The sequence below is a fragment of the Onychomys torridus genome, chromosome 2, assembly GCF_903995425.1.
Source record: "Onychomys torridus chromosome 2, mOncTor1.1, whole genome shotgun sequence".
Taxonomy (NCBI): domain Eukaryota; kingdom Metazoa; phylum Chordata; class Mammalia; order Rodentia; family Cricetidae; genus Onychomys; species Onychomys torridus.
This window is the reverse complement of record NC_050444.1, coordinates 2,065,717-2,093,574: the sequence shown is the minus strand read 5'-3', so window position 1 is coordinate 2,093,574 and position 27,858 is coordinate 2,065,717. Positions and strand designations below refer to the sequence as shown.

At 39.8% G+C, this 27,858-nt stretch overlaps 1 protein-coding gene across 1 annotated transcript in view; it reads left to right on the top strand.

The window, feature by feature from the left end:
• The window catches only part of Alkal1 (ALK and LTK ligand 1), a 37,581-nt gene extending 19,301 nt beyond the window's left edge, over window positions 1–18,280 (top strand). Inside the window, exons 2-4 of the mRNA XM_036177249.1 lie at window positions 14,708–14,761; window positions 16,247–16,327; window positions 18,216–18,280. Coding sequence (XP_036033142.1) covers window positions 14,708–14,761; window positions 16,247–16,327; window positions 18,216–18,280 — 200 coding nt within the window. The remainder of the gene's footprint in view (window positions 1–14,707; window positions 14,762–16,246; window positions 16,328–18,215) is intronic.
• The last annotated feature ends 9,578 nt before the right edge of the window (window positions 18,281–27,858 follow it).

Below are 27,858 nucleotides of genomic sequence, written 5' to 3'. Positions count from 1 at the left end.
AAGAGTACTTCCTACTTTCTCTTCTATCAGGTTCAGAGTAACTAGATTTATGTTGAGGTCTTTGATCCACTTGGACTTAAGTTTTGTGCACGGTGACAGATATGGATCTATTTGCAGCCTTCTACACATTAACATCCAGTTATGCCAGCACCATTTGTTGAAGATGCTTTATCTCTTCCATTGTACATTTTTGGCTTCTTTGTCAAATATTATATGTTCATAGGTGTGCAGGTTAATATCAGGGTCTTCAATTCGATTCCATTGGTCCACATGTTGGTTTTTATGCCAGTACTAAGCTCTTTTTATTACAGTAGCTCTATAGTAGAGCTTGAGGTCGGGGACCGTGATGCCTCCAGAAGTTGTTTTATTGTACAGGATTCTTTGGGCTATCCTGGATTTTTTGTTTTTTCCATATGAAGTTGAGTATTATTCTTTCCAGATCTGTGAAGAATTGTGTTGGTAATTTGATGGGGATTGCATTGAATCTGTAGATTGCTTTTAGTAAGATCACCATTTTTACTATGTTAATCCTGCCTATCCATGAGCATGGGAGATCTTTCCATTTTCTGACATCTTCTTCAATTTCTTTTTTCAGGGACTTAAAGTTCTTGTCATATAGGTCCTTCACATACTTAGTTAGAGTAACCCCAAGGAATTTTATATCATTTTTGGCTATTGTAAAGGGTGATATATCTCAGATTTCCTTCTCAGCCTGTTTGTCTATTGTATATAGGAGGGCTACTGATTTTTTTTTTGAGTTGAACTTGTATCCTGCTATGTTGCTGAGGGTTTTTATTAGCTGTATCATTTCCTTGGTTGAATTTTGGGGGTTACTCATGTATACTATCATGTCTTCTGCAAATAGGGAGAGCTTGACTTCTTCCTTTCCAATTTGTATCCCCTTAATCTCTTTATGTTGTCTTATAGCTCTGGCTAGAACTTCAAGTACTATATTGAATAAATATGGGGAGAGGGGACAGCCTTACCTTGTTCCTGAGTTCAGTGATATTGCCTTGAGTTTCTGTCCATTTAATTTGATGTTGGCTGTTGGCTGGCTGTAGATTGCCTTTATTATGTTTAGGTATGTTCCCTGTATTCCTGATAACTCCAAGACCTTTATCATGAAGGGGTGTTGGATTTTGTCAAATGCCTTTTCTGCATCTAGTGAGATGATCATGCGGTTTTTTTCTTTGAGTTTGTTTATATGGTGTATTACATTGATGGTCTTTCGCATCTTGAACCACCCTTGCATCCCTGGGATGAAGCCTACTTGATCATGGTGGATAATTGTTTTGATGTGTTCTTGGAGTCTGTTCACCAGAATTTTATTGAGTATTTTTGCATCAATGTTCATGAGGGAGATCAGTCCGTAGTTCTCTTTCTTTGTTGCGTCTTTGTTTGGTTTAGGAATCAGGGTAATTGTAGCCTCATTGAAGGAGTTTGGTAATATACCTTCTGCTTCTATTGTGTGGAACAATTTAAAGAGTATTGGTATTAAGTCTTCTTTGAAGATCTGGTAGAATTCTGCAGTGAAACCATCTGGTCCAGGGCTTTTTTTGGTTGGGAGACTTTTAATGACTGATTCTATTTCCTTAGGGGTTATTGGACTATTTAAATGGTTTATCTGGTCTTGAATTAACTTAGGTATGTGGTACCTATCCAGAAAATTATCCATTTCTTTTAGATTTTCTAGTTTTGTGGAGTAGAGGTTTTTGAAGTATGATCTGATGATTTTCTGGATTTCCTCATTATCTGTTGTTATGTCCCCCTTTTCATTTCTGATTTTGTTAATTTGGATGCTCTCTCTGTGTCTTTTGGTTAGTTTGGATAAGGGCTCATCTATCTTGTTGATCTTCTCAAAGAACCAACTCTTTGTTTCATTAATCCTTTGCATTGTTCCCTTTATTTCTATTTTATTAATTTCAGCTCTCAATTTGATAATTTCCTGGTGTCTGTTCCTCCTGGGAGACTTTCCTTCTTCTTGTTCAAGGGCTTTCAGGTCTGCTGTCAAATCACTAGTGTGAGATTTCTCCAGCTTCTTTATGTGGGCATTCAGTGCTATGAATTTCCCTTTTAGCACTGCTTTCATAGTATCCCATAAGTTTGGGTATGTGGTGTATTCATTTTCATTGATTTCTAGGAAGTCTTTAATTTCTTTCTTTATTTCTTCCTTAACCCATTGGTGATTCAGTTGAGCATTATTCAGTTTCCATGAGATTGTAGGATTTCTGTAGTTTTTTCTGTTGTTGAAATCTAACTTTAAACCATGGTGGTCTGATAGAACACAGGAGGTTATTCCAGTTGTTTTGTATCTGTTGAGATTTGCTTTGTAGCCAAGTATGTGTTCGATTTTAGAGAAGGTTCCATGGGGTGCTGAGAAGAAAGTATATTCTTTTTTGTTTGGGTGGAATGTTCTGTAGATATTGATTAAGTCCATTTGAGCCGTAACATCTGTTAAGTCCATTATGTCTCTGTTAAGTTTCAATTTGGCCGATCTGTCCAGAGGTGAAAGTGGGGTGTTGAAGTCTCCCACTATTAATGTGTGGGGTTTTATATGTGATTTGAGCTTTAGTAATGTTTCTTTTACATATGTGGGTGCCCTTGTGTTTGAGGCATAATTATTCAGAATTGAGACTTCATCTTGGTGGATCTTTCCTGTGATGAGTATGTAATGTCCTTCATCATCTCTTTTGATTGATTTTAGTTTGAAGTCTATTTTGCTGGATATTAGGATGGCTACACTAGCTTGCTTCTTAAGACCATTTGATTGGAAAGTCTTTTCCCAGCCTTTTATTCTTAGGAGGTGTCTGTCTTTGAGTTTGAGGTGTGTTTCTTGTATGCAGCAGAAAGTTGGGTCCTGTTTTTGTATCCATCCTGTTAGTCTGTGTCTTTTTACAGGTGAATTAAGTCCTTTGATATTAAGGGTTATTTATGACCAGTGATTGTTCATTCCTGTTGTTATTATTTTTTTTTGGTGGTAGTGTGTGTGTACTTCTCTTCTTTAGGGTTTACTGCTGTGGTGTTATCTATTGCCTGTGTTTTCATGGGTATATCTGCCTTCCTTAGGTTGGAATTTTCCTTCTAGTGCTTTCTGTAGGGCTGGGTTTGTGGATAAATATTGTTTAAATCTGGTTTTGTCTTGGAAGGTCTTGTTCACTCCATCTATGATGATTGAAAGTTTTGCTGGGTAATTTAGTCTAGGCTAGCATCCATGGTCTCTTAGTGTCTGCATTATATCTGTCCAGTTCCTTCTGGCTTTCAAAGTCTCCATTGAGAAACCAGCTGTTATTCTGATGGGTTTGCCTTTATAAGTCACTTGGCCTTTTTCATTTGCTGCCCTTTATATTCTTTCTTTATTCTGTATGTTTAGTTGTTTATTATGTGGTAAGGGGACTTTTTGGGGGGTCTAGTCTGTTTGGTGTTCTATAGGCTTCTTGTATCTTCATAGGCATTTCCTTCTTCAATGTGGGAAAGTTTCCTTGTATGATCTTGTTAAATATATTTTCTGTGCCTTTGAGTTGGTATTCTTCTCCTTCCTCTATCCCTATTATTTGTAGTTTTGGTCTTTTCATGGTGTCCCAAATTTCTTGGACATTTTTGGTCATGACTGTGTTGGTTTTAGTGTTTTCTTTGACTGATGAATCTATTTCTTCTACCGTATCTTCAACACCAGAGATCCTCTCTTCCATCTCTTGTATTCTGTTGGTTATACTTGTATCTGAAGTTCCTGTTTGTTTACTCAGATTTTCTATTTCCAACATTCCTTCTGCTAGTGTCTTCTTCACTTTTTCTATTTCCCTCTTCAGTTCTTGGATTGTCTCCCTTCCTTTTTCATGATTTTCATTCAAGGATTTATTGTTTTCTTCTGCTTTAATTGTCCTTTCCTCTAGTTTTTTATAGCATTCTCCCCATTTTTTGTTTGTCTGTTCCTCTACTTTATTTTTGATATCTTATATATAAGGCTCTAGCCTCTTCTTGATGTTACTTCTAAGGTTGTTTTCTTCTTCTTCTTCCATTCCGTGATGTTCAGGTCTAGCTATTGGAGAAGGGCTAGGTTCTGGTGATGCTGTATTGCTCTTTATTTTGTTGTATGTACTTCTGCCTTGACATCTGCCAATCTCCTATTGGGTTCGTTCTTGGTCTTATCAGTGTACTTGGTCCAGAGAGAGCTGACAGATTTAGGGAGCCTCTCTCTCCTCTAGATGGAAGCTCTGGGCCAGATGGGAGTGCTGGTCCAGAAGAGAGTGCTGGCTGGATAGGATCTGGGGGGCTGGATTCTGAGTCTTGGGAAGTCCCTGGGGTCTCCTTATTTTGTCCAAATGGGAGCTCCTCTTGTCCAGATGGGAGTTCCTCTGGTCTCTGGTCCAGATGGGAGTTCCAGGGTAGGATGGAAACTGCAGACTGGTCTCTGAGTCTCAAGAAGTGTCTGGGGTCTCGGGCAGATGGGTGTGGGTGCAGGGTGTGGAGACTGCAGTGTCTGCCTGCAGTCTTGGAAAAGGGGAGCCTTCCCGCAGGGCCTGCCAATTGGTAGGAAACTGGGGCCAAATTGGTCAGGTGCTCCCAGGATGGCCTGTGTCCAGGGTGGGACTCAGGGGCAATTGCCTCTCTGGCTATAACCCCAGACACTCACCTCTGGTCCAGATGGGAGTTCCTGGGAGGACAGGAGCTGGGGGTTGGTCCTTAGTTTTTTTTTTTAACATGGGAACTGGAGACTTGAACTCAGTCTTAATGCTTGCATAGAAAGCATTCATCCATCTCTCCAGCTATAAACAACCAGTTTTTGATTGTTCCTAAAATGTAGGTTTTTGTTGTCACATAGAAGCAAAGCTTGGATCCTTGAACTCTTGCCTCCTCTCCCTTCATTCACTCATGCTCTGAACTTATACACTTCTGGCAATAGTAGCTATTCTGTCAGAAAGGGTCTCATCCAACCCTCACCTCCTGGGATATAAAGGGCTGTCATAGTTTCCCTGAGACTCCATCAACATTGCTCCATCTCCATGAATTCTGTCATGTACAGGTGACAAATGTGTCTTCCATGCTGCATTCATATTATATGTGGTTTATAAAGAAATCATAAGGCTAAATGTACTGGTGGGGCCAGTGAGATGGTTCAATGAGTAAGGGTGCTAAGCCTAATGACTTGAGATTAATGTCTGGGACCCACATGCTGGAAAGAGAGAATCAAATACCTGAAGGTTGTCCTATGACACCCATATGCATGCTATATCAAGTATACACAAAATAAATAAGCAAGTTTAGTAGTTTGAATGTAATTGCCCCCCCCCCATAAGCTGATAGGGAGTGGCACTATTAGGAGCTGTGACTTTGTTAGAGTGGGTATGGCCTTGTTGGGGGAAGTGTGTCACTGTGGGGGGTGGGATTTGAGGTCTCGTATATGCCCAAGCCATACCCAGTGTCTCAGTTCACTTCCTATTGCCTGTGGATCAAATATGTAGAATTCTAAGCTCCTTTTCCAGCACTATGTCTGCCTGCATGCCACCATGATCCACCATGATAATAATGGAATGAACCTCTGAACTGTAAGTCACCTCAATTAAAATTTTTCCTTTTCTATGAGTTGCATGGTCATGGTATCTTTTCACTTTGCAGCAATAGGAATCCTAACTGAGACAGAAGTTGGAACCAGGGCTTGGAGCATTGCTATAATATGTTTGACCATGCTTTTGTTTTAAGGATTATGAACCATGGGACTATGGATTAGAAAAACAGTTGTGAATACTTTAAGTGCTGCTTAATGGGCCATCCTAGTAACAACATGAAAGACAGTGGTGCTGAGTGTGATTTGATGAACTGTGAGGGCCTGATTCAAGAGGTTTGAGAAGAGAAGGATATAAATAAGTGGCCTAGAGATCATTCTTGTGATATTTGGTATATAGAAAGAGGCTCCTTTTTGTCCTTGTCAGAAGAATCTTCTTGAGGCTAAAGTGAAGAGTTTTTTTGTTTTCTTTTTTGAGACAAGGTTTCTCTGTGTGGTTTTGGTGCCTGTCCTGGATCTTACTCTGTAAACCAGACTGGCCTCAAACTCACAGAGATACACCTGGCTGAGATTAAAGGCATGTGCCACCACCACCCAGCTAAAAGTGAAGAGTTTTGGACTAATTCTGTTGCCAGAGGACATCTCAAAACAGCCTAGTATTGACTCTGTTGTGTTGTTATTATTGGTCTCTTATACAGATTTATAATGAAAATGAGCAAGTTCAGAAAGGAAAAACACAAAATGTACAATTTGAGTAGAAAATGAGCAACAGAAAGTGGAATGGTTCCACTGTGTTCAAGGAGGTAAACAGATTAAGAAATGAAATAAAGGGAATAGTGTCCTCAGGGTAATATCTCACCCAACTAACTTTCCAACTTGTGAAGAGGAATTAAAGAGAAACTTAAAATAGGGTGTGGTGGTACATGTCTTTACTCCTAGCACTCAGAAGGCAGAGGCTGGTGGATCTCTGAGTTTGAGGCCAGTCTGCTCTACAGAGCAAGTTCAAGGACAGCCAAGCTTAGGCAGTGAAGAAAGTCAGTGAAGATATAAGTGAACAATGGGGCTAGTAGAACTTGGCAGCTTTGGCCACATGGTTCTGGAGTTAACCATAGAAGAAAGGGGCTATGGAATTTTGCTTCCTCAACTTAGGAAAACCACTGAGGCCAGGTATGTGTCAGGGTGTCACTGATTGGAGGCTAAAGAATGCTGAAACTGTGAAGTTGAAGCCTGGATTGCCTTGGAAAACCCAAGATGTTAGAGATGCCAGAGTCGTAGGATATCTGCTGAAGAAAACTGCTAACAAGGAGTGGAACAAGCCCAAGAGAAATAAGGATGCTGCAGTCAACAAAACTGAAAGGAATTGGACATCTGAAGAGTGTTTTCACATCAAACATGGAGATGCAGAGTTTGGAATTTGCCCAGCTGGTTTTTGGTCTCTCTTTGGTCCAGTCTGTCTTCACTATTGCTCCCTTCTCTACATTTTGGAACTGTAATATATATCCTGTGCTATTTTATGTTAGAAGAATGTGATCTGTTTTTTATTTTTATTTTATGTAGGATTACAGTTGGGAGATTGCATGAATCTCAGAAGAGACTTTGAACTTTGGACCTTAAAACATTGTTGAGAATGTGATAGGCTATCGGGACATTTAAAATTGGACTAAATAAATTTTGCATTATGATATTGTTACAAGCTTATGAGGGCCAAGGAGCTGAATGTGATAGTTTGAATGTAACTGGCCCCCACAAGCACAAAGGAAGTGGCACTATTAGGAACTGTGGCTTTGTTGGAGTAGTGTGGCCTTGTTGGAGGAAGTATGTCACCACAGAGGCATGTTTTGAAGTCTCATATATAATCAGGCCATATTCAGTGTCTCAGTTCACTTCCTGTTGCCTGTGGATCAAAGATGTAGAATTCTCAACTTCTCTGGCACCATGTCTGCCTGCATGCCCCCACAATGATAATGGACTAAACCTCTGAACTCTAAGCCACCTCAATTAAATGTTTTCCTTTATAAGAGTTGCTGTGGTCATGGCATCTCTTCACAGTTATAGAACACTAACTAAGACAGTAAGTGAAAATCATATTCTTAAGAAAAAGTAAAGAGACAACTGGCAACAAACCCTGAGGTTCAAGTATTTATTAAGTTTATTTTCTCCTCTATTACATGCATTGCGTGTGCTCCTAATGCATTATAAACTGCCTTTTCTGGATGTCATGTTTTAGTGAGTACCAGTGAAATCTGAAGTGAAGCCTGACCTTTAAGTTGTGTTTCACTCCAAGCTAAAGCTTCTCAGTGGGTCCATCTCATAAATTACCTAAAGAGTATCTCAGCTCATTTGCTCTAGCTGCTGTTCTGGATAAAGCATTATAGAGAGGATAAGACAGGTTAGGAGGCTGTTTTCTAAGCATACTTACAGAAGTATGTTAGCTGGGCCAGAGTTAGCAGATGAATGTTTGGAGATGGAGTACATAACTAACTTGATTAGATGGAGTGGAGAAGAAAAGGGGCAGTCAAGCATAACTTGGTGAGGTGGGCTATTATGTTAGTTTGGGTTTTATTGCTGTGATGATACACCATGACCATTACAACCCTCATAAGGGAAAACATTTCACTGGGACTGGCTTATAGTTCAGAGGTTTAGTCCATTATTGTCATGGCAGGAAGCATGGTGGCATGCAGGCAGACATGAGGTAGCTGGGAGTCTACACTTGGATTGGCTGGCAGCAAGAAGAACAAAGTGAGCCACTGGGCCTAGCTTGAGTACCTGAGACCTCAAAGCCCACCCTCTAGTGTCGCGCCCGCCTCGACCAGCAAGGAAGACGCGACACCTGGATCCTTCTCATCACAGTTTATTCAGACCTTTGATTAGTTACATTGTGTCTCTCTCGCTGGGGCAAGCCTCTCCCAGCACCTAAGTAGGGCTGGGCTGCCAACCCCAAGCAGCCACGTGGGCACTGTCCACAGGTTCACGCATATGCCAGCAACACACGAATCCAGCCATAGCCAAATAAGGAGCTGTTTACCATAAGGAGTGTTTGCCATCGGGAAGGCAGAGGGTAGAGGCCAGAGCCATCTTTAGGGTGCGGCTACCCGCGGCTCTCTACAGTTTCCCCCTTTTTGTTTTACAAAGCAACAGGCAAGAGTAGAGGTCTGATCTCTGCTAAAATGGAACATGTACTAATGTTTGTCCAGGCGTTGTCCACCCAGAGAACACTAGACCCGTCCGATACCCTTTTCACAGAGGTGGGAGTTAGGGTACCAACCCACATGCAATCAGACTTGCTCTTCTTGAGGTCAGTGTATCATAACCTCAAGTGCAGTGCGCAGGCCTCGCATCCTGTGCCTAAATATCTTTTAAAGTAGCCAACCAGGCTTGGGGAGACTGTCCTGCATCAATGGCCATAAAGGCTTGGACAATCATGGCTGCATGGCGACGCTGTGAGATCCTAATGCGACAAATGCACCACAAGCATACTAGGGAGGTGAGCACCAGTAAACCTACTAGGGCTCCTATTCCCGCCCACTCCTTCATTTGATCCATGGCTGTAGCAATCCAGGAAGACAATCCCTCCACCAGTCCGGTATCCACTCGAGTCGAATTCACCGTGACAATAGCCACTCTGAGCTGGTCCATCAGGTTATCGAACTCTCCAGTCCAATTGCCTAAAAGATAACTAGACAGCTTTTTAGATAAATCTGCAGCATGGGTAAAGTTATTATATGGGACACTAGTCACACACAACCCTTCATACTTCCATTGGCAGCCGAGTTGGGCAATCTGCCAGAGGGTATCAATTTGCTCTTGAACCAGGTCAATTCTCTGGTTGACCACCATCAATCCTCCTCGTATTTGAGCATTGACGACCTTTTGCACATCCAAAACATGTGCCACATTGGCAGAAAGATTATTCAAGGTCTGTGCCTTCTGTACAGTATGACTCATGGCAATGGCGGCTGTAGCAGCTCCAACAGCAGCCAAGGAAATAGCTGTAACAATGGCTGCAGTAATGCCAAAATCCTTTTTCTGTCTAAACAGGGTCATAGCATTAGGAGCATCAACTGGCATAGGCACCCAGCGAGGCATACGGGTAATTATGGCATAATCATATTTAGAAGCATTCCAGCATTGAGTATAAAAACAGGTATTATTATTGCAAGATACAGGCCTCTCTTTGCTCACTATAAACAAGAATGGAGGATACACACAAACTGGAGTAGGATTATAAGTAATATTAGCCAGTGGCTTAACTCCGTCATACGCACAGCCTGTATCAGTTTTGGCGGTGATGCCTGTGGATAACGGGCCAGGCACAGAATCCCAAGAGCCCCAAGGCTTGGAGCTACTCCATGAAAACTGACTGATCCCATGCACTCCTCCCGCAATCATAACTAGGGGCTCTAAATTCATGCAACTTCCATTAATGCCACACAATAGCCAATTATCAAAAGGATTAGAAATATACAACTGAGAGGGATTTTGCTCACTATAATTACTACCTACAAAAGTCTGATTAAAGTCTGTGCTTATTCCAGGGGAAAAGGTGAAACTCTTTCCTTGATTGGCCCAGATCACAATACGAGACTGACAACCTGTCCAGGGCCAGACGTTCCCTCCATCTTGACCCCAACAAAAGGGGGCCCATTTCGGCTGAGCTGGTGTATCATTTCCCAACGCTTTAGCAGGCCACCATCCAGACACCCAAGAGGCATTGGCTGAAAAACAAGGGCCTGGTCCAGGCAAATCAAACCATCCAGCCGTCTGGTTATATATCAAGACACATGGGGAAACATCTGATCTGTTTCTGACAATTTGGAAACAAAGAATTCCATTTAAATTAAAAGACCTATTTTCTCCTATAGGAGCTTCCTCTGGGTCCATGGGGAGATATGGAACATCCATACTTTTATTACTACCGAATAGCCGTGGGAATAATATTGCATCATGACGGACTGGCATTGGTCTCGGGAACACTGACAGTATCCCCCATCTCTGGTCCGTCATTCCCAGCTGAATCATCATTAGCGCGAACAGAGAGATCACTGTCCTCGCAGACATGTTCTTCTTGGCACTGGACTCTTCTCACAAGGCGCTCAGGAACCCACACCGGGTCTTGCCGATCCTGTGGAAAAACACAAACAGAACCTCGTGCCCATGTCAGCACGGGATCAGGTCCGTGCCAGACACCTGTCAAGGCATCTTTCCATTTCACCATTCCTTTAGAAGGACTATGCTGACAATGATGCCTGTCTGCAGCAGAACAATTGGAAGCATCCAAATTCAAAAAATTCAGAGTAAATAATGCAAGAGAAAGTCTGTCCTTAGGGGTACGGCCATAGCCTATTCCCCCTTTTTGTTTTTGAAGCAATTCCTTCAAGGAGCGATGAGCACGCTCCACAATGCCTTGACCTTGTGGATTATATGGTAGGCCATGTACAAGTTGCACATTCATCTGTTGACAGAAGGAAGTGAACTTCTGTCCAGTATATGCAGGACCATTGTCTGTCTTTAACTGTTGAGGCTTACCCCATGCTGCCCAAGCTTCTAAGCAATGAGCAATGACATGAGAGGCTTTTTCTCCTGCCATTGGGGTGGCATGAATGATTCCAGAACAGGTATCAACAGATACATGTACATATTTGACACGTCCAAATTCAGAGATGTGTGTAACATCCATTTGCCATATTTTTAGGGGAGCAAACCACGAGGGTTAACTCCTAAGCTAGAAGGATGATGAAAAATGACACATTGGGAACAATCTAGTACCACCTTTCGTGCCTCTGCACGTGAGATAGAAAACTTTTGTTGTAATGTCCTTGCATTAACATGAAATTCTTTGTGGAAAGCATGTGCTCGTTGTATGGCAGAAGCCACAAACATCCATTCTTGTCTAGTACACTGATCTACTATATCATTGCCTTTAGCCAATGGACCTGGCAGACTGGTATGTGCACGGATATGTTGCACAAAAAAGGGATTTTTACGTTGCCAGATCAGTTTCTGTAATTGTCCAAACAATGAGCTAACCGGGCTAGAAGATTTGATGGGCCCTGCACATTCAAGGCTTTTCAAAGCATTAACAACATAACTAGAATCTGACACTAAATTAAATGCAAATGGACAAGCCTTGAAAACTTCAAGAACTATTGAAAGCTCCACCTGTTGAGGTGCACCTGGCAAGAATTGATGCTTTACAGGTTCATTAGAATCCACCATATAAGCACCACAGCCTGTCTTAGACCCATCTGTAAATATAACACTTGCTCCTGGAATGGGCTTTGAAGCAGTTACTTTAGGGAAAACTACAGGATGTTCTTTAAAGAAAGTTAATAGTGGATGTTTAGGATAATGGCAATCTATGTGTCCTGGATAGGTACAACGCAGTATTGCCCAATCATCTATGGCAGCACATAATACCTTGACTTGAGTAGAATCATAAGGAACAACTAGCGTTTGTGGTGATGTCCCAAAATATTGTAAACATTGTTGAATACCCTGTTGCGCAAGTAATGCCACTGCAACAGGATAATACTCAATTGATTTTGCAGGTGAGATTTTAGTATAAATCCATAACAAGGGTCCTTTCTGCCATAAAATTCCCGTAGGTTGCAACTGGGTAGGCAGAATGCACAGGGTAATATCCTCATTATTTTGTACTCTTTGAAGAAAAGCTCTTTGTAGTTTATCTTCTAATTTTGTTAAGGCTTCTCGGGCTGCATTGGTTAATTGCCTCGGTGAATCCAAGGCTGCATCTCCAATTAAAATATCATATAATGGTTTTAACTCATAATTGGCCATTCCTAAACTTCCTCTTATCCAATTTATATCTCCTAATAATTTTTGAAAATCATTCAATGTGCAAAGATGATCCTTCCTTAACTCTACCTTTTGTGGCATGATATAATGTTTAGTTATTTTAGAGCCAAGATAATTGACAACTTTGTTCTGTTGCACCTTCTCAGGGGCAATACAGAGTCCCTTTTGCTTTAGCAGTTCTACAAGTGAGCTATATGCTTCTTGAAGAATGCTCTCTTCTTTAGCTGCTAACAGTATATCATCCATATAATGGAGGCATTTCAAGCCTGGAAAACGTGCTCTCAAAGGTTCTAAAGCATTTGCTACAAATAATTGACACATTATAGGACTATTGGCCATGCCTTGTGGCAATACAACCCACTGATATCTTTTATCAGGTTCCTCATGATTAGTGGACGGTAAAGTGAAAGCGAATCTCTCACTGTCCTTTGCTATTCAGTGGAATGGAAAAGAAGCAGTCCTTAATATCTACCACAATAATAGGCCAATTTTCAGGCAAGGCTGACAGCAATGGAAGACCACGCTGTACAGGTCCCATAATTCTCATTTGTTCATTTATAGCTCTAAGATCATGTAACAATCTCCATTTTCCTGATTTCTTCTTGATGACAAATATGGGTGTATTCCAGGGAGAAAGAGAGGGTTTAATGTGCCCTTTCTCCAATTGCTCTTTCACTAATTGATATGCAGCATGTAATTTCTCAGAGGAGAGTGGCCACTGAGGAACCCAAACTGGCTCCTCTGTTACCCAGGTTATGGGAATGCCCTCCTCAGCGGCCCCTAGGAAAAACCCAACCCTTGTTTGGGTTTCCTAGGTACTGTTTGTATTGGCTCCTTTTTGCCTTGTAAAAATTTTCCCAGGCCAAAGTCAGGATGACACCCCATGTTTTTTATAATATTTTTAGATTCTTTGGAGTATTCATTACTTAACTGAAAGCCCATGGATTTCATAAGATCCCTCCCCCAGAGGGACACTGGAAGCTCAAGGACATAGGGTTGCATAACGCCAGAGTGACCTTCGGAATCTTGCCAATTTAACAAATTTGCACTAACATTTGGAACACTGGCATAACCCAGTCCCTGCAATGTTTGTGAGGAAGCCTGTATAGGCCAGCTTCGAGGCCAATCTTTACTAGCTATGATACTGCGATCTGCACCTGCAATCTGCTCCAGTATCCAAATCTAGGTCTCTTCCCAATTTCTCCCAGGAAGGCACTGTGAGGCTTCCTGAAATTGCAAACCAAGGAGCAATTACATCACACTGTTGCAAAAATCGTTCTAAGGTGCGTTTTTTAATTTTCAGTTTCTTAGAGAGAAGCAGCTCGTTAAGAGCCAAAAAAATTGGGTGCGAGGAGGAGGCGCCCATGTTAGTATACTTTTTTTTTCTTTTCTCAATTTGAAAAGTTTCTCGGAGGTTTCTCAGAGCCTTTGCAGAATTGCTCCAGCCCTCCGGGCTCCTGCTTGTTTTATCTAATTATCCGTCCGCTCTAGTCGCGGCTCTGCTTTCCCGCTCTCCCTTCTACAGGTGAGCGTTACCCGCTTTTGTCGCGGGATCCCCAGTTTTTTCTGAGGACTTACCGGTATACCGCCTGACTGTAAATGAGTTCTGAATCCGGAGAGAGCCGTGGTAATTGTCCCCGTAGGAGGCCACCACTTGTCGCGCCCGCCTCGACCAGCAAGGAAGACGCGACACCTGGATCCTTCTCATCACAGTTTATTCAGACCTTTGATTAGTTACATTGTGTCTCTCTCGCTGGGGCAAGCCTCTCCCAGCACCTAAGTAGGGCTGGGCTGCCAACCCCAAGCAGCCACGTGGGCACTGTCCACAGGTTCACGCATATGCCAGCAACACACGAATCCAGCCATAGCCAAATAAGGAGCTGTTTACCATAAGGAGTGTTTGCCATCGGGAAGGCAGAGGGTAGAAGCCAGAGCCATCTTTAGGGTGCGGCTACCCGCGGCTCTCTACACTCTAGTGATGCAATTTTTCCAACAACACCACACCTGCTCCAATAAGGTCACACTTTGAAATAATGCCACTCCCTATGAGCCTGTGGGAGCCATTATCATTCAAATCATCACAGCTATGCAATGGTTAAAGAATGATGCCATTCACTGAGGCTGGAGAACACAGGTTGGGGAAGCCCAAAAATCAGATATTCAAAAGTAGCTCTACATTGATGAGAGGTCTGTAGAGTTCTATGGGAGAGGTATAGAGAAGCAATAAGTGCTGCTAGAACTCTAGAGCCCTGGATAATGGTTAGGGTCAGATCCCAGGAATTTGAGATCTGCTGTGAATACTGCATGGATCTATGTATTTAGTGCTATAATTATGTTTTAATAGTGGAAATCTACCCTGGAAATTATGAAGTTTTATTTTCTTTTCAGAAATATTCCCAAGAGACTTGACCTTGAAAGACAAATTCATAAAGCATTTCACAGGTAAGCATATACTATTTCAGTGACTCAGTTACAAATGAAAGATTTTATATAAAATGAATCCATAAGACAATGAAACTATGGAGATTAATGTCTAGAAGAGGCTTGAGTTCAGTCAACTAGTAACTTATATGATCTGTAATATGTACTAGAACTTGATAAGCAATAGAACATAAAGGATACTTTAAAGAAAAATAAAAAGGATAATTTACTGAGATCTGACTATAAAAGCTTGCAGTGGGACATGCTTTCTAAGTTTGACTTTAAAGTAGGAGAATCTGGTCATGAGGAACCTACTGAGCAAGACTTAAAGGCTATAGTGAGAGAGGGTAGGCAGATGGTTAGGATGGACTGGGGATGAAGGGTAAACTTAAAAAGGAGGTGCATATGGCTAGTGGGCTAGGAAGGTGTATGAACAAACCAGATGACAAATAACCTTCTGGAGCATGCTGAAGAATTTAGACTGTGCTTCAGCCAGTGATTGAGGTTTTATAAACAGGAGACAGATGAGCTTATGTTACACACACACACACACATCTTGGATGCTTTTTTGTTTGTTTGTTTGTTTACTTTTGAAATTGCAGTTTAATTATAACATTTCTCCCTTTCCTTTCCTCCCTCCAAACCCTCTCATATACCTCTACCCACTCTCCTTCAAATCAATCACCCCCTTTTCATCAATTGCTATTGCATGCATATATGTATGTATATATACATTCTTAGATATAACCTATTGAGTCCACATAATGTTACCTGTGTGCATGTTTTGGGGCTAATCATTTGGCCTTGAACAGCCAATTATTAGGTTCTTCCTTGGGGAGGGCCACTTTTCCTATTCGCAGCTTTCCTCAGTTGCCTGCACTTCTTTGTTGAAACCTCATGGCCTACCTTCCCATCCCAAGTTCTAGAATTACAGTCCAACACAACTATACCCAGCTGGTAACTTTCAGATGGTGTTTCTGAGTATCACACAGAGACACCTGCCAGTGAGGAAGGCAGCACTGAGTGTTAGGGAGCTGCCTGTGGACCAGGTGGAAGGAGGAAAGTTTTGCTGCAGTTTCAAGGCCCTACCCACTTCACAGTAATTCCTTCCACTCAGGAACACACATTGCTTCAATTAAAAGCAAATTTCATCACTAGAAACATTACTTCCCATTAAGTAGAAAAAAATAAAGGGGCCGGAAAGCTGCTCCCTTTCGGTTTGCTCTCTGCATTCCCCTTCTGTCTGGAGTGCCCCCTTTCAGTTCCTCCAGAGCTCTACTAGTCCAGAAGGTTCCATGATGTGAGACACTGAGAATGTGGAGTGAACTTTAGATCAAAGTTCAGTGCCTCCCGTAGAGTCGGGTAAAGGAAGGAATTCTCAGGCCAGTTCTTTAAAGGGCGGGAAGGATGGAATCTACAGTTACACTGTCTCCATCCATAGAGTGCTAGAAACTTGTTTGGGAAACATGCCCATGTTTATAATAAGCATTCTTTCCCTTTCTCTAGGGCCTGTTACATTTTCAGCTGAATGTAGCAAACACTTCCATCGACTTTATCACAATACCAGGGATTGCTCGATGCCAGCTTGTAAGTTGCCTGGGCAGATTTTAGAAAAAACAAAACAAAACAAAAAAACTGATCCAACAATGAATGCATATAATTTTAAGCGTCAACTGTTTTTGGGTGGGACACAATAGACTAAACATTGCATTGGATGCTATTTATAACCTTTCAGCACTCAAGGTTGTGTGTACTGTTGAAACTATAAGGAGAGATCAGATTCTGGTTGGGAACATTTCCAAATCTGAAAATAGCCAAGTTTTCTTAAAGACTAGAATGTTTGTCAGGACAGAAACCTTTTATCATTATTCACATTCCTTGGTATAAATAAAGTGACTTCTCATATAAATGAAAAAATAAAAAGTGAGCTGACTAAAATGTGCAAGACAACATCTCTTCTGAAGTTGTTTTGAAGTAAATGTTTTTATATAATGTCATTTGTACAGTGTGTGCTGGGTTTCCCTGAATGATGACAACCTGTTGGGCAATGAGTTCTTTTGAATACTTAAGTTAATGGAGTTAATAATAATTCCAAACATAGCATGAAAGGGCTATTATTCAAAATGCCCAGTCATAATAATGTATGATAGTTGACTTGCCTGTTTCAAATTCCTTTCTAAATCTAAAATTTCCTTTTACAAAGTGAGTACCTTCTGAGCATTTTGTTTCTAGTCATCTAGATGACCTTGAGGAGTATTTAATTTTACTTAGAATGTTGAGTCAGATTTTTATATTTTTTTCCACAAAACAAAACAAAACGAATTGAAAAACCCTTACATTTATTGACTAGGGAAAATTAAGCACACTAGATTCATTCCAGTTTGCTTCTCTGTTGCTGTGATAGAACACTGACCAAGAGTGATGTGGGGAAGGATTTATTTCAGCTTACACTTCCACATCACACTCTATCACTGATGGAAGCCAACAGGAACTCAAGGCAGAACCTCAAGGCCAAAATTGAAGCAAAGGCAATGGAGGAATTCTGCTTACTGGTTTGATGCTGTTGCCTTGCTGCTTTCTTATACATCCCAGAAACACCTTTCCAGGGTTGACACCAACTCCAATGGTCAAGGCCCTCCCATGTCAATTATTAATCAAGAAAATGCACCACAGATTTACCTATAGGACAACCTAATGAAGGTGATCCCTCAGCTAAGGCTTCTTCTTCCCAGTTGACTCTAGTCTGTATCACATTGAGAAAAACAGAAACAAACAAGCAAACAAACAAAAAAAAAACCAACTCAACTTGCCAGCAAGAGATTCAAGGCAATGACATTGGATGACAGCATAGTTTGGTGGAGAAAAGGCAGTTTTGAGAAGAAAACCATTTAGTTACTATGAGATAAGTAACATTTGAAGGTGTTTTCTCATCTATAAAGTGAAGGCATCAAATTTCCATATCTTTTCAAAGGAATGAAAGAACAAAACCCATGTTAAGCTGTAGTTAGAGTTTTTCTCCAGGTCCCACTAAGCCCCAGCAGTCCTGTAGCCCACTTATAAAATGAACACACAGATGCTTATATTATTTAAACTGCTTGGCCATTAGCTCAGGCCTGCCATTGTCTAGCTCTTACTCTTATATTTAGCCCAATTCTATAAATCTATACTTTGCCATGTGGCTTGTGGCTTACCTGTACCTTGCATCTTGCTTGTCATGGCAGTGGCTGGCAGGTCTCTCTTGCCTTTGCCTTCCACTTCTCAGAATTCTCCTCTCTCCTTGTCCCACCTATATTTCCTGCCTGGCTCCTGGCCAATCAGCATTTTATTTATACAGAGCAATATCCACAGCATTAAGCACTTAAAATGTTAGGTGCTTTTAAAGCTATGGTGGTGACATCAATCAATGACAATAATATTATTTCTTTCTCATTTGCAACAATTAACTATATTTTTTACCTTTAAATGGCTTTTCTAGATTATAAAAGATGTGCTAGATTGCTGATGAGATTAGCTGTGAGTCCACTGTGCTCCCAGACCTAGGAAACTCAACCTGTGAGTATCTATTTATTTATTTTTCTCATCCTAAGAGTGTTTTTGTTCCCTATTTCCTGTCCTTTCACCCACCCCCATGGTGTTGGGGATCAAATTCAGGATGTGCACACAGGAGACAAATGCTAAGTTGTACCACCAGCCCTAATACTCAGTCTTAAGAAAATCTTTCCTGCGATTCTAAATTCCAAATTCTGGCACTCAAGAGACTAAGTCAGGGGAGACTGAGGGTGACCTCATTATGTTATTAGTGAGACCTTGTCTCAAAAACTAAGAACTTAAACAAAAAGTAATCTTTAAAGAGAAAAATTTGAAGAGTCCAAAAGCCCAGGAGCTAGCCTTAGCATAACACAACACCTGTGGCACTTACTGATGGGGCTTTTTCACTCTGCTGCAAACTTGATTCTGAATGTGCTATTTATTCTGCTCCATTAATTTAAAATGTCCTCTAAGCAATTACATCAAGTAAGATAATATCCTGTGTAAATGTCTGTTTCAAATTATTATATATTTGAGATTATATTTACTTTTACATGTTTGGGTTTTTTACCCTTGTGTATGCCTAGCACTGGAGCTATGAGAGGCCATGGTGGGCTGGGAATAGAGCCAGATTCCATGGAAGAGCAGCCAGATTATTTATCAAGAGATTATAATCACAGTATTCCAGTTAAATATGTTTCAGGAATATTTTGTGAGTTATTTGTTTGCTGTCAATAGGAAGAGCATCATTTTCCTTCTGCACAAAATCCCCTCCTTTCTGTCAGCACACGAGCCTGCTTTCTTGGGGTTGTATTTCAAAAAAAGATATTATAAAATGTAACTATTAAAAATGTCAAAATGTTTTATGTGTGTTGAAAACCATGTTCTTACTATTTTTATTCTCTTTTTATAAGATGCAAGTCTAATTTGAAGAAAAAGTATCTGGAATCGTATTGAATGTTCAGTTTCATATGAACCTACATATAGTAACTTCCCAGGAGTAAATGATGAGTGGCGTCCTGCGGCAGGATGGAGGCTTTCTTGATTTAACTGATGAGTGGTATTCTGCAGGAGAATGGAGGCTTTCTTGGCTTACCTTTGTGTAAACGAAAATTCATAGTATTTTTTAAAAAGAGACTTTAAATCATATATTTTTTAAATAGAATATTTAAAACTGTGTCATATTTTTGCTAGGAATATTATTTTTATATGGCTAACACTTCATAGGAAACATTTAATTGTGAAAACTATATCTTAGTACCAGTGAAAAATAATTTTACTGTATATGATTTTAGTGATATGTTAGACAGATATTTATATGCTGTGTTCAGTTTTGTAATTCTTATTTAATATTTAAAAGCCTTATTGACAATTTGTAGTCCTTATTGCATTAATTTGGACTGTGAATATTATTAAAACGGGTATATTAAAAAAAGTCATTTCTTTTAATGAAAGGTATTTGAGTAAAGCAACACGATTGTAAACACACACACACACACACACACACACACACACACACATCAGTAACAAGTATATTGAGATAGTTTTTGATTTTAGAGATAAATCTCATGGTTTTGACATCTTAACTTAAATAAAATAAAATCCAGGTGTTCTTGGACATGGATATGTGTGTCAAGGAGGGAGATGATTATGTGCTTTCTGGATTCACTCTTTGAATAGAAAAATATATATACTTTAAGGAGTTCAGTTACCTTCACTTAATTACAACAAGAAAAATCCACAACAAAACACGTGAAAAGCCCTATCTTTTCAGAGAACAGACAAAACCCAAGTTTCTTAGTGATGTACCAACAGTACAAATGCTGAGTATTCGTTTTGAGAAAGCATCTCAGGTAGCCCAGGATAGCTTTGAACCTCCTTTGTAGCCAGAGATGACCTCTAACTCCAGATTCTCCCACCTCTTCTTCCTGAGTGCTGATATTGTAAGTGTGAACCACCATGCCACACTCAGCACAAATATTGGTAGTTACTTTAATCACCTTTCAATAGTATATATTGTGTCACAAAAATCTGTAGGTCTGTGTCACATGAGAGGTCCCACTCCCACTTTCTAGCACCTTTGGTTTTGTCTATCACTGAGTATTTGGTATGTATTTGTGTGTTTATGTGCACTCCTTTGTCCGTCAGAGAAAGACACAATCACAAGTGCCTTTGGCTTCAAAAATATTATGGAAGTACATTATAAATTTTAACCTTTATTTTCTTTGACATATAGGCAAATATTTACAAATAATCATATTCAAGAAACCCCAGAGAAACCATGCATGGAGGCCATATGTGAAGTACCATCCCTTGGAAGCTGAGGAAAGAGGGTCATAAGTCTATTACCAGAGTAGACTATATAGGAATATCCATTGTCCTAGTTTATTCCTCTTTTGATATAATAAAACACTGACCGAACACAACCTGGGAAAGAAAGGGATTATTTCTTTTTACTTGTGATCATTGAGGAAGTCAAGGCAGGAACTTGAAGCAGAAACTGAAAGAGAGACCATGGAGGAACACTGCATGTCTTGCTCCTAGGCTCACATTCAGCCAACTAATTTTCTCTCCCCACAGCCCCTCTTTCTTTCTGAAAGATTTTTTTTTTTAATTTTATGCATATGTGGTGGTTTAAAAGGAAATGTCCTCCAAAGGGAGTGGTACTATTCAGAGGTGTGGTCTTGATGGAGTAGGTGTGGTCTCATTGGAGGAAGTGTGTCACTGTGGAGGCATCTTTGAGGTCTCACATATGCTCAAGATACCACCCAGTGTCTCAGACCACTTCTGTTGCCTTTAAGATGCATAGCTCATAGCTATTTCTTTAGCACCATCTCTGCCTGGATGCCACCATGTCCCACCATGATGACAGTGGGCTGAACCTCTGCATTGTAAGCAAGCTACCACAATTAAATGTCTTCCTTTATAAGAGTTGCCATGGTCATGGTGTCTCTTCACAGCAATAGAAACCCTAAGACAGCATGAATATTTTTCCTGCATGTATGTAAATTCACTTAATGCATGGCTGGTGTCTGCAAATACTAGAAGAATGTGAAGGATTCCCTGTAACTGGAGTTATGGATGATTGTGAACTGCCATGTATATGCTGGGAACCAATCCTGGTCCTCTGCAAGAGTAACAAGTGCTGTGCTTGATTCTGTACCATCTCTGCAGATTCCCCCTCTACCTTTCTTATATAGCACAGACCCACTTGTCTAGGGATGGTAAGGTGTATAATGGCCTGGGTCTTCCTTAGTAATCAAGAAAATGCCCACACACCAATCTGATGGAGGCAATTACTCAACTGAGGATCCCTCTCAGGTGTCTCAGGTTGAAAACCAAGCATAGCCATCACACACAGTCTCAAAAGTAAGAGATGTGAGTGAATATTATGTCTGCACTAATGCTATATAACATAGATGGGAAAGAATATTATTCTTTCAATTTAACTATTTTTCACAGTAATTATATGTACTACTTTTGGACAATGAAGTATTTTTGCATATAACTATCGAAGACTATGGGGGTCCAGCCCCTGGATAGTCCCCTCCCACGGTCCAGGAAGAATCTACAACCAGCTGATAGTGTTTGAAGAAAAGAAATGAATTTATGTACACGAAATTCCTTAGTCCATACACTTTAATATTCTATCAATTCTCCCTCTACAAGCTTATACTCTGATCTCATTTTTAGCTCCTTTCTTGCCCAATTTCTCTTTACACTTATCTGTTATCCCCTCCAGGTTCTATCTTAATTCATTTGCAACCCCATGACCAATGGGGAAATGAATTAAATAAAAGCTAAATTTGGGTAATATCTAAGAAGAGGGATCTTATGTGCTCAACTATAGTCTTAAAAGTGATTGGTAGAAAATGTTAAGAATCTATAAGTTGCTAGGTCAATGGGAGAAAATAAAATTGCCTTCTTTTTTCTTGTGGCTCCTATCTGCTAAGCTATCTGCCGTTTTTTGTTTTTTGTTTTTTTCTGCAGGGTGGGGGGCAGTGTGCTTGATTGCTAGGCAACCTGTGTATAGGTAGATGCCTCTGGTTATAGTTAAAGGGAGATCTGGAACTAGAGGTAAGGTAAGGTTTGGGAAAGGAGGAAGTAGAGCTTAATTGTCACATCCACTAGGCCTTCTCAAACAGGCAACCTGGATGCTGAAGTCTATTCTTAGAGAGTACAGCAGTATCTCTGATAAGATACTTTCCTCCATCTGGGGATGGACCTGGCTGGATGCTGCCAATAATGATAATTACAGAGAGGCTTGAACTGGGGTTCTGGCTGAGAATAGCTGTCAGCACAGAGAGTTATCTAAATAGTCCTAGAAGTGGTTAGGTAAGGAGTTAGAGGTCTATAAAGTTAGTAAGGCTGTAAGAAAGGAGGATGGGAGCTAAATTGTATAAAGCTTTTATTTAACATCCACCTTACCTAGGTGATGTCTCCTTGTGGAATTTACCTTAAATCAGGAGACTTTCATGTGGACTGTTGTTACTGTTAGTCCTTGAAAGTGGCTAAGGGAGATATCTGATTCCTGAGAAAGCCTTTCCTGAGGCTGTTCTCCAAATACCTGGAATGTGTATGTCCAGAGAGTGATCAGTCCACACTGTTTAGCCCTTTTTAGGGAAAAGTCAATTGGGAAAACTATGAAGGCACACATGATTTGCATAACAGAAGATAGCTGATATATCACAAGCCAAATAACACCAAAAGCTCCTTGGAATTTGACTTCCTCTGGAGGAATTCCTTGATCCCTCCAGGTAGTGACTTTACCATAACCATCTCAGTCCTTACAATATATTCCTATGGCCCACAGCATATAACTATCTGGAGAAATGAAGAGGCTATTGGATAATGAAAAATAGGAGCTTATTGGTGGATTGTAGCTGACAGAGACAGAAAGTAGTCTAAAGGGGTTTGTGATTAGTATAGTTTCAAGTGGCAAGTTACTTGAGATGTTAGTCTATGAGATTAGATTTTGAACATTCTCATAAATGATTAGTATATTTCAAAAATTTATTCTAGGCTATATACTTAAAAAAATCTACTCAGGTAGATTAAAAATACCTGTTAAGATACTGTTTATTTTACTTTATGATACACAGTTTCTCATTGTATGGACTTCAATGTAGACAGGTTGGGAGCAAGCAATTGCAGTGAGTTTAGCAAGGGTTCCAGGGTAGGGGAGCTGAGGAATGAGTAGGGATAAGAAGTTGGTTGTGGACACAGGTTGTTGGTTAGGAAGTAGGAACTGAGTAAATAAGATAGAGAAGAGGCTATGGGGCAGAGTTAAAGGCACAGCTCAGGAATATCTTGGTAGATTTGTTGGTACTAATGAGAGAAATACAAAGCAGTCGAGGCATTTTCTGAGGAGTGGAGAACAAGGATGAAAGAACTCAGATTCATCTTAGGTATCTGAATTAGTAAAAACAAATTTGCATGTTAACAATACTAAATTAGGGAGCAATTTTTAAAAAAGAGTTGACTTTGTAGACAAATTTCTGTGGTGATATATTGTGTACCCCAATAAAGCATGCCTGGGGATCAAAGGACAAAACCAGCTACTATATTAAACAGAGATCAGGCAGTTGTAGCACATGCCTTTAATCCTAGTATTCTGAAGGCATAGATCCATCCAGATCTCTATGAGTTTAAAGCCACACTGGGAACAGAGCCAGCCATGGTGGCACATGTCTTTAGTCCCAGCACTAAAAAGGAAGTGAGATGGCAGGGCACAGAAAGGTATATAAGGTATGAGTAAACAGGAAGTATCTCTCTTGAGGCTGATGATTCTATAGAGGTAAGAACATGGCTGGCTTGTTCTGTTTCTCTGATCTTTCAGCTTTCACCCCAATATCTGGCTCCAGGTTTTTATTTTATTAATAAGACCTTTTTAAAATTCATGTTACATTTGGCACCCTGAAGTTTGTGGCACAAATTCAGGAAAAAGCTGCTTGCCCAAGGCTCAGGCCAGACCTACACACTGCTGGAATCTCCACTCCACCTGGGCTGGGAGTACCTAAACCACTGGCTAAGTTTCTGTTGCAGTCCCTCTGCAGCAAACTCCCCAGGCTCAAGCCCCAAACACCCCAGAATTAGCTGCTTTCACATGTTAGCTGGCTTTTTTGTTCTTTCCTCTCCTGGTGGGTTCTGGCTTTCCTTGGGCCCCCTCCTCAGGCTGCTGCCACACCATAATATGAATTGACATTATCAGCAAATTTGGTGAGTCAATAAAGATTTCTTAAAGGGAGGAATTAATTAAAAGAGAATTTTTCCCACGTTAAAAAATAGGAAACATTTTTACAATGGAGGGAATTTTGTCTCTGTTTGATAACACATTAGGCAGTTTGAAAATGGAACAATTAAATGAGAGGATAATTAATGTTGATGGGATTTACATAATGTTAATTATAAATATTATTTGTCTGATAATTTTTGTTTTATCACTAAAACTTTGGTTAATATAGTGCCAAGATAAAAGTTTTAGAAAAACTTGTTAAAACAGATCATAGAGAAATTCAGACCTAGACAGAGGAATTTAAAGGTGAACTTATCTCAGCATTGCATTTTATGGTTATAGAGAAACATATGAGCTGAATGGACTCCTGTGCATATGTTAGATTTGAGGAAATTCAAGGAAGCTATAGTCTCATATAGTATGCATTCCCTATTTGTAAAGCAGATGCTAAATTCGTGGTCAACTTGTAAAAGAATTATCCCTCCAGACTGGTAAGATTTGGTTACAGGTGTCCTAGAACCTGTTCCACAGACACAATGGAGGACCTGGTAGAAAGATGAGGCTAAGACAATAGAACAATGATGTATGACTAGAGGTATGGAAATTTCCAAGATCAACTTCTTAGAGAAGGCAATTATGCTGATATACAAAGAAAATCTTTATATGATAACCACACCCTAATTTTATGCTGAATGGAAGCCTTGAAGGCTTGGGACAGAATTGAAGAAGTAGGAAAAGAAATTGAGTCATTTACAAAAGTTATACAAGGCCCAAAAGAAACCTTCACAGATTTCTTACAAGGCTGACTCCAGCAGTAAATAGAATGATAACAAAATGAAATATATTATAATTGAATAAAATATTAATTGAATCTCTGTCTTTTGAAAATATTAATGCACAATAAAAAAGGATAATTAGGCTGTTAAAGGCAAGATCAGCACTCTTGGAGGAATGGATCCCAGATGTAATTAATATTGACTCTCATGATCATGATGATACTTGGATAGGAGAGGTGATTTCCAGAGGTTTGAAAAAAGTGTAATATCAGGTGTTTCAATTGTGGTAAACAAGGTCACTTAAAAAGAGACTGTAAACATGGCATTCCTAGAAACAATGTGTTTTTCAAGGAATAATTCAAACAGAACACTCCTCCCTTCTGGAATATGCAGAACATGTGGCAAAGGTCTAATGAACGTGGATCAATAAGAGACAGACAGAGTAATCCTTTGCCTTTGCCACTGGGAAATTCCCTGAGGGGCCTCTTGCAGGCCCCCATGAAAAATTTGGTTCAATCCTTTCCTGCAATCATAGAAGAAACCCCTTCTCAGAGCAATTAAAGAACCTTATGACTATTATAAAAAACCATACTGCTCTGGGTGATAGAATAGATATAGAAGAGAGAACAAAAAAAATTAGGAGAAATCAAAAAGTGACTTTTTTTGCAAACTTCTATAAATGAACAAAGACCAAAATTAAAAAATTAAAAATATGAACAAATGACATTCTCATTGAAGATCTTGTAGACACAGGTGAAGACATAACAATAATTGTACCAGAATCTTGGCACCCAAGTTGGCCTCTTCAGGAGGTAAATGTTCAGCTTTTAGGGATTAGAACATTACCTCAAGTGAAACAGAATACAGAATGGGTCAATTGTATAGGGCCAGAAAGATAGAGAGGAAAATTAAAGCCATATCTGACTAACATAAGTATGAATCTATGGTAACATAAGTTATTAAAACAATAGAATAACCAGATTAACATTCCTCCAATCTCAGAAACAAACCATAAACTAACATATGTTTCTGAGAAAAATATTAGAATGTATTATAAAGAACAGTCACCAACCACCCAGATTGTACAAGGACAGGGTACAACAGCTACTAATCTTTCAAAGACAGATACCAACAGCTCTACCTTTAAAATAGTTAACAGACAAGACTGTATGGGTTCAGCAATGGGCTTTAACAACAGAGAACTACAGGCCTTAGAACAAAAGCAGTTAAATGGTCAGCATACTGAAGAATCAACCAGCCCTTGGGATTCTCCTATATTTGTTATTAAAAAGAAATCTTGTAAGTGGAGAATGGTAACAGAGCTAATAGCAATTAACAAGGTAATTCAGCCAGTGGGCTCTCTACAATCTGGAATTCCTTTGCCTACTCTGTTACCTAAAGGGCAACCTCTTATATTTATTGATTTCAAAGACTATTTCTGCTTAATACCCTTACAAGAAAGAGAGAGAAAAATTTGCCTTCTCAGTATCTACTTATAATAATTCCCAGCCAGTCAAGAGATATCAATGAATGATTTTCCCACAGGGAATGTTAAATAGCCCAACCCTGTGCCAATGATGATTTTTGTACTATAATTATTGGAAGTAATACATAAACAATTCCTAAATCTATAGTTTACCATTACATGGATGACATTTTGATAAGTGATTCAACTGTAGATACTTTAGAAAGAATGTTTGAAAAAGTAAAAAAAAAAAAAAAAATGCCTTCTTGGAGGTTACAAATTGCTCCTGAAAAGATACAAGGAGGAGATTCTATTAATTCTTTAGAATATAATGTGGGTTTACAAAAAGTTCAACCCTAAAAGGTTCAAACTATGAGAGATTGATTATGGATACTTAATGACTTTCAAGGAGTATTAGGAGACATTTCCAGTCTATGGACCACTATTGGGGAAAAAAAATGATGAACTGAGTAATTTGTTCAAAACTGTAGAGCATGATAATTCCAAGAGAATTATCAGCTGAAGCTGAGAGAGAATTGACTTTGGTGGAAAAGAAAATACAGGATGCACATGTGGATCATTTGGATCCAGAGCTTGGTTGAATTTTGGTTATTTTATCCTCTCAACATTCTCTCTCCTACAGGAATTTTAATGCAGAGGGAAGATATTATATTGGAATGGATATATCTACCAAATAAACAGAGTAAAAATTTAAAAATTTATGTGGAAAAAAATCTCGGAGTTCATTTTAAAAGGAAAATTGAGACTTCATCAATTAGCAGGAATAAACCCAGCAGAAATTGTACCTTTAACTAATGATGAAATTGACAAATTATAGGCAGAATGTGAACCTTGGCAAAGAGCTTTCAGTAATTTTTTGGGAGAGATTAACAATAAATATCCCCAAAGTGATAGAATTCTGTAGTTAGAGTTTTCCTGCCTGGCCCAGTCAGGACAAATCTCTCTTACCCGCCAGTCCCACAGTTGCTCAGACCCAAACAAGTAAGCACACAGAAACTTATATTGCTTACAAACTGTATGGCTGTGGTAGGCTGCTTGTTATCTACCTTTTCTATCTTAAATTCACCCATTTCTGTTAGTCTATACTTTGCCA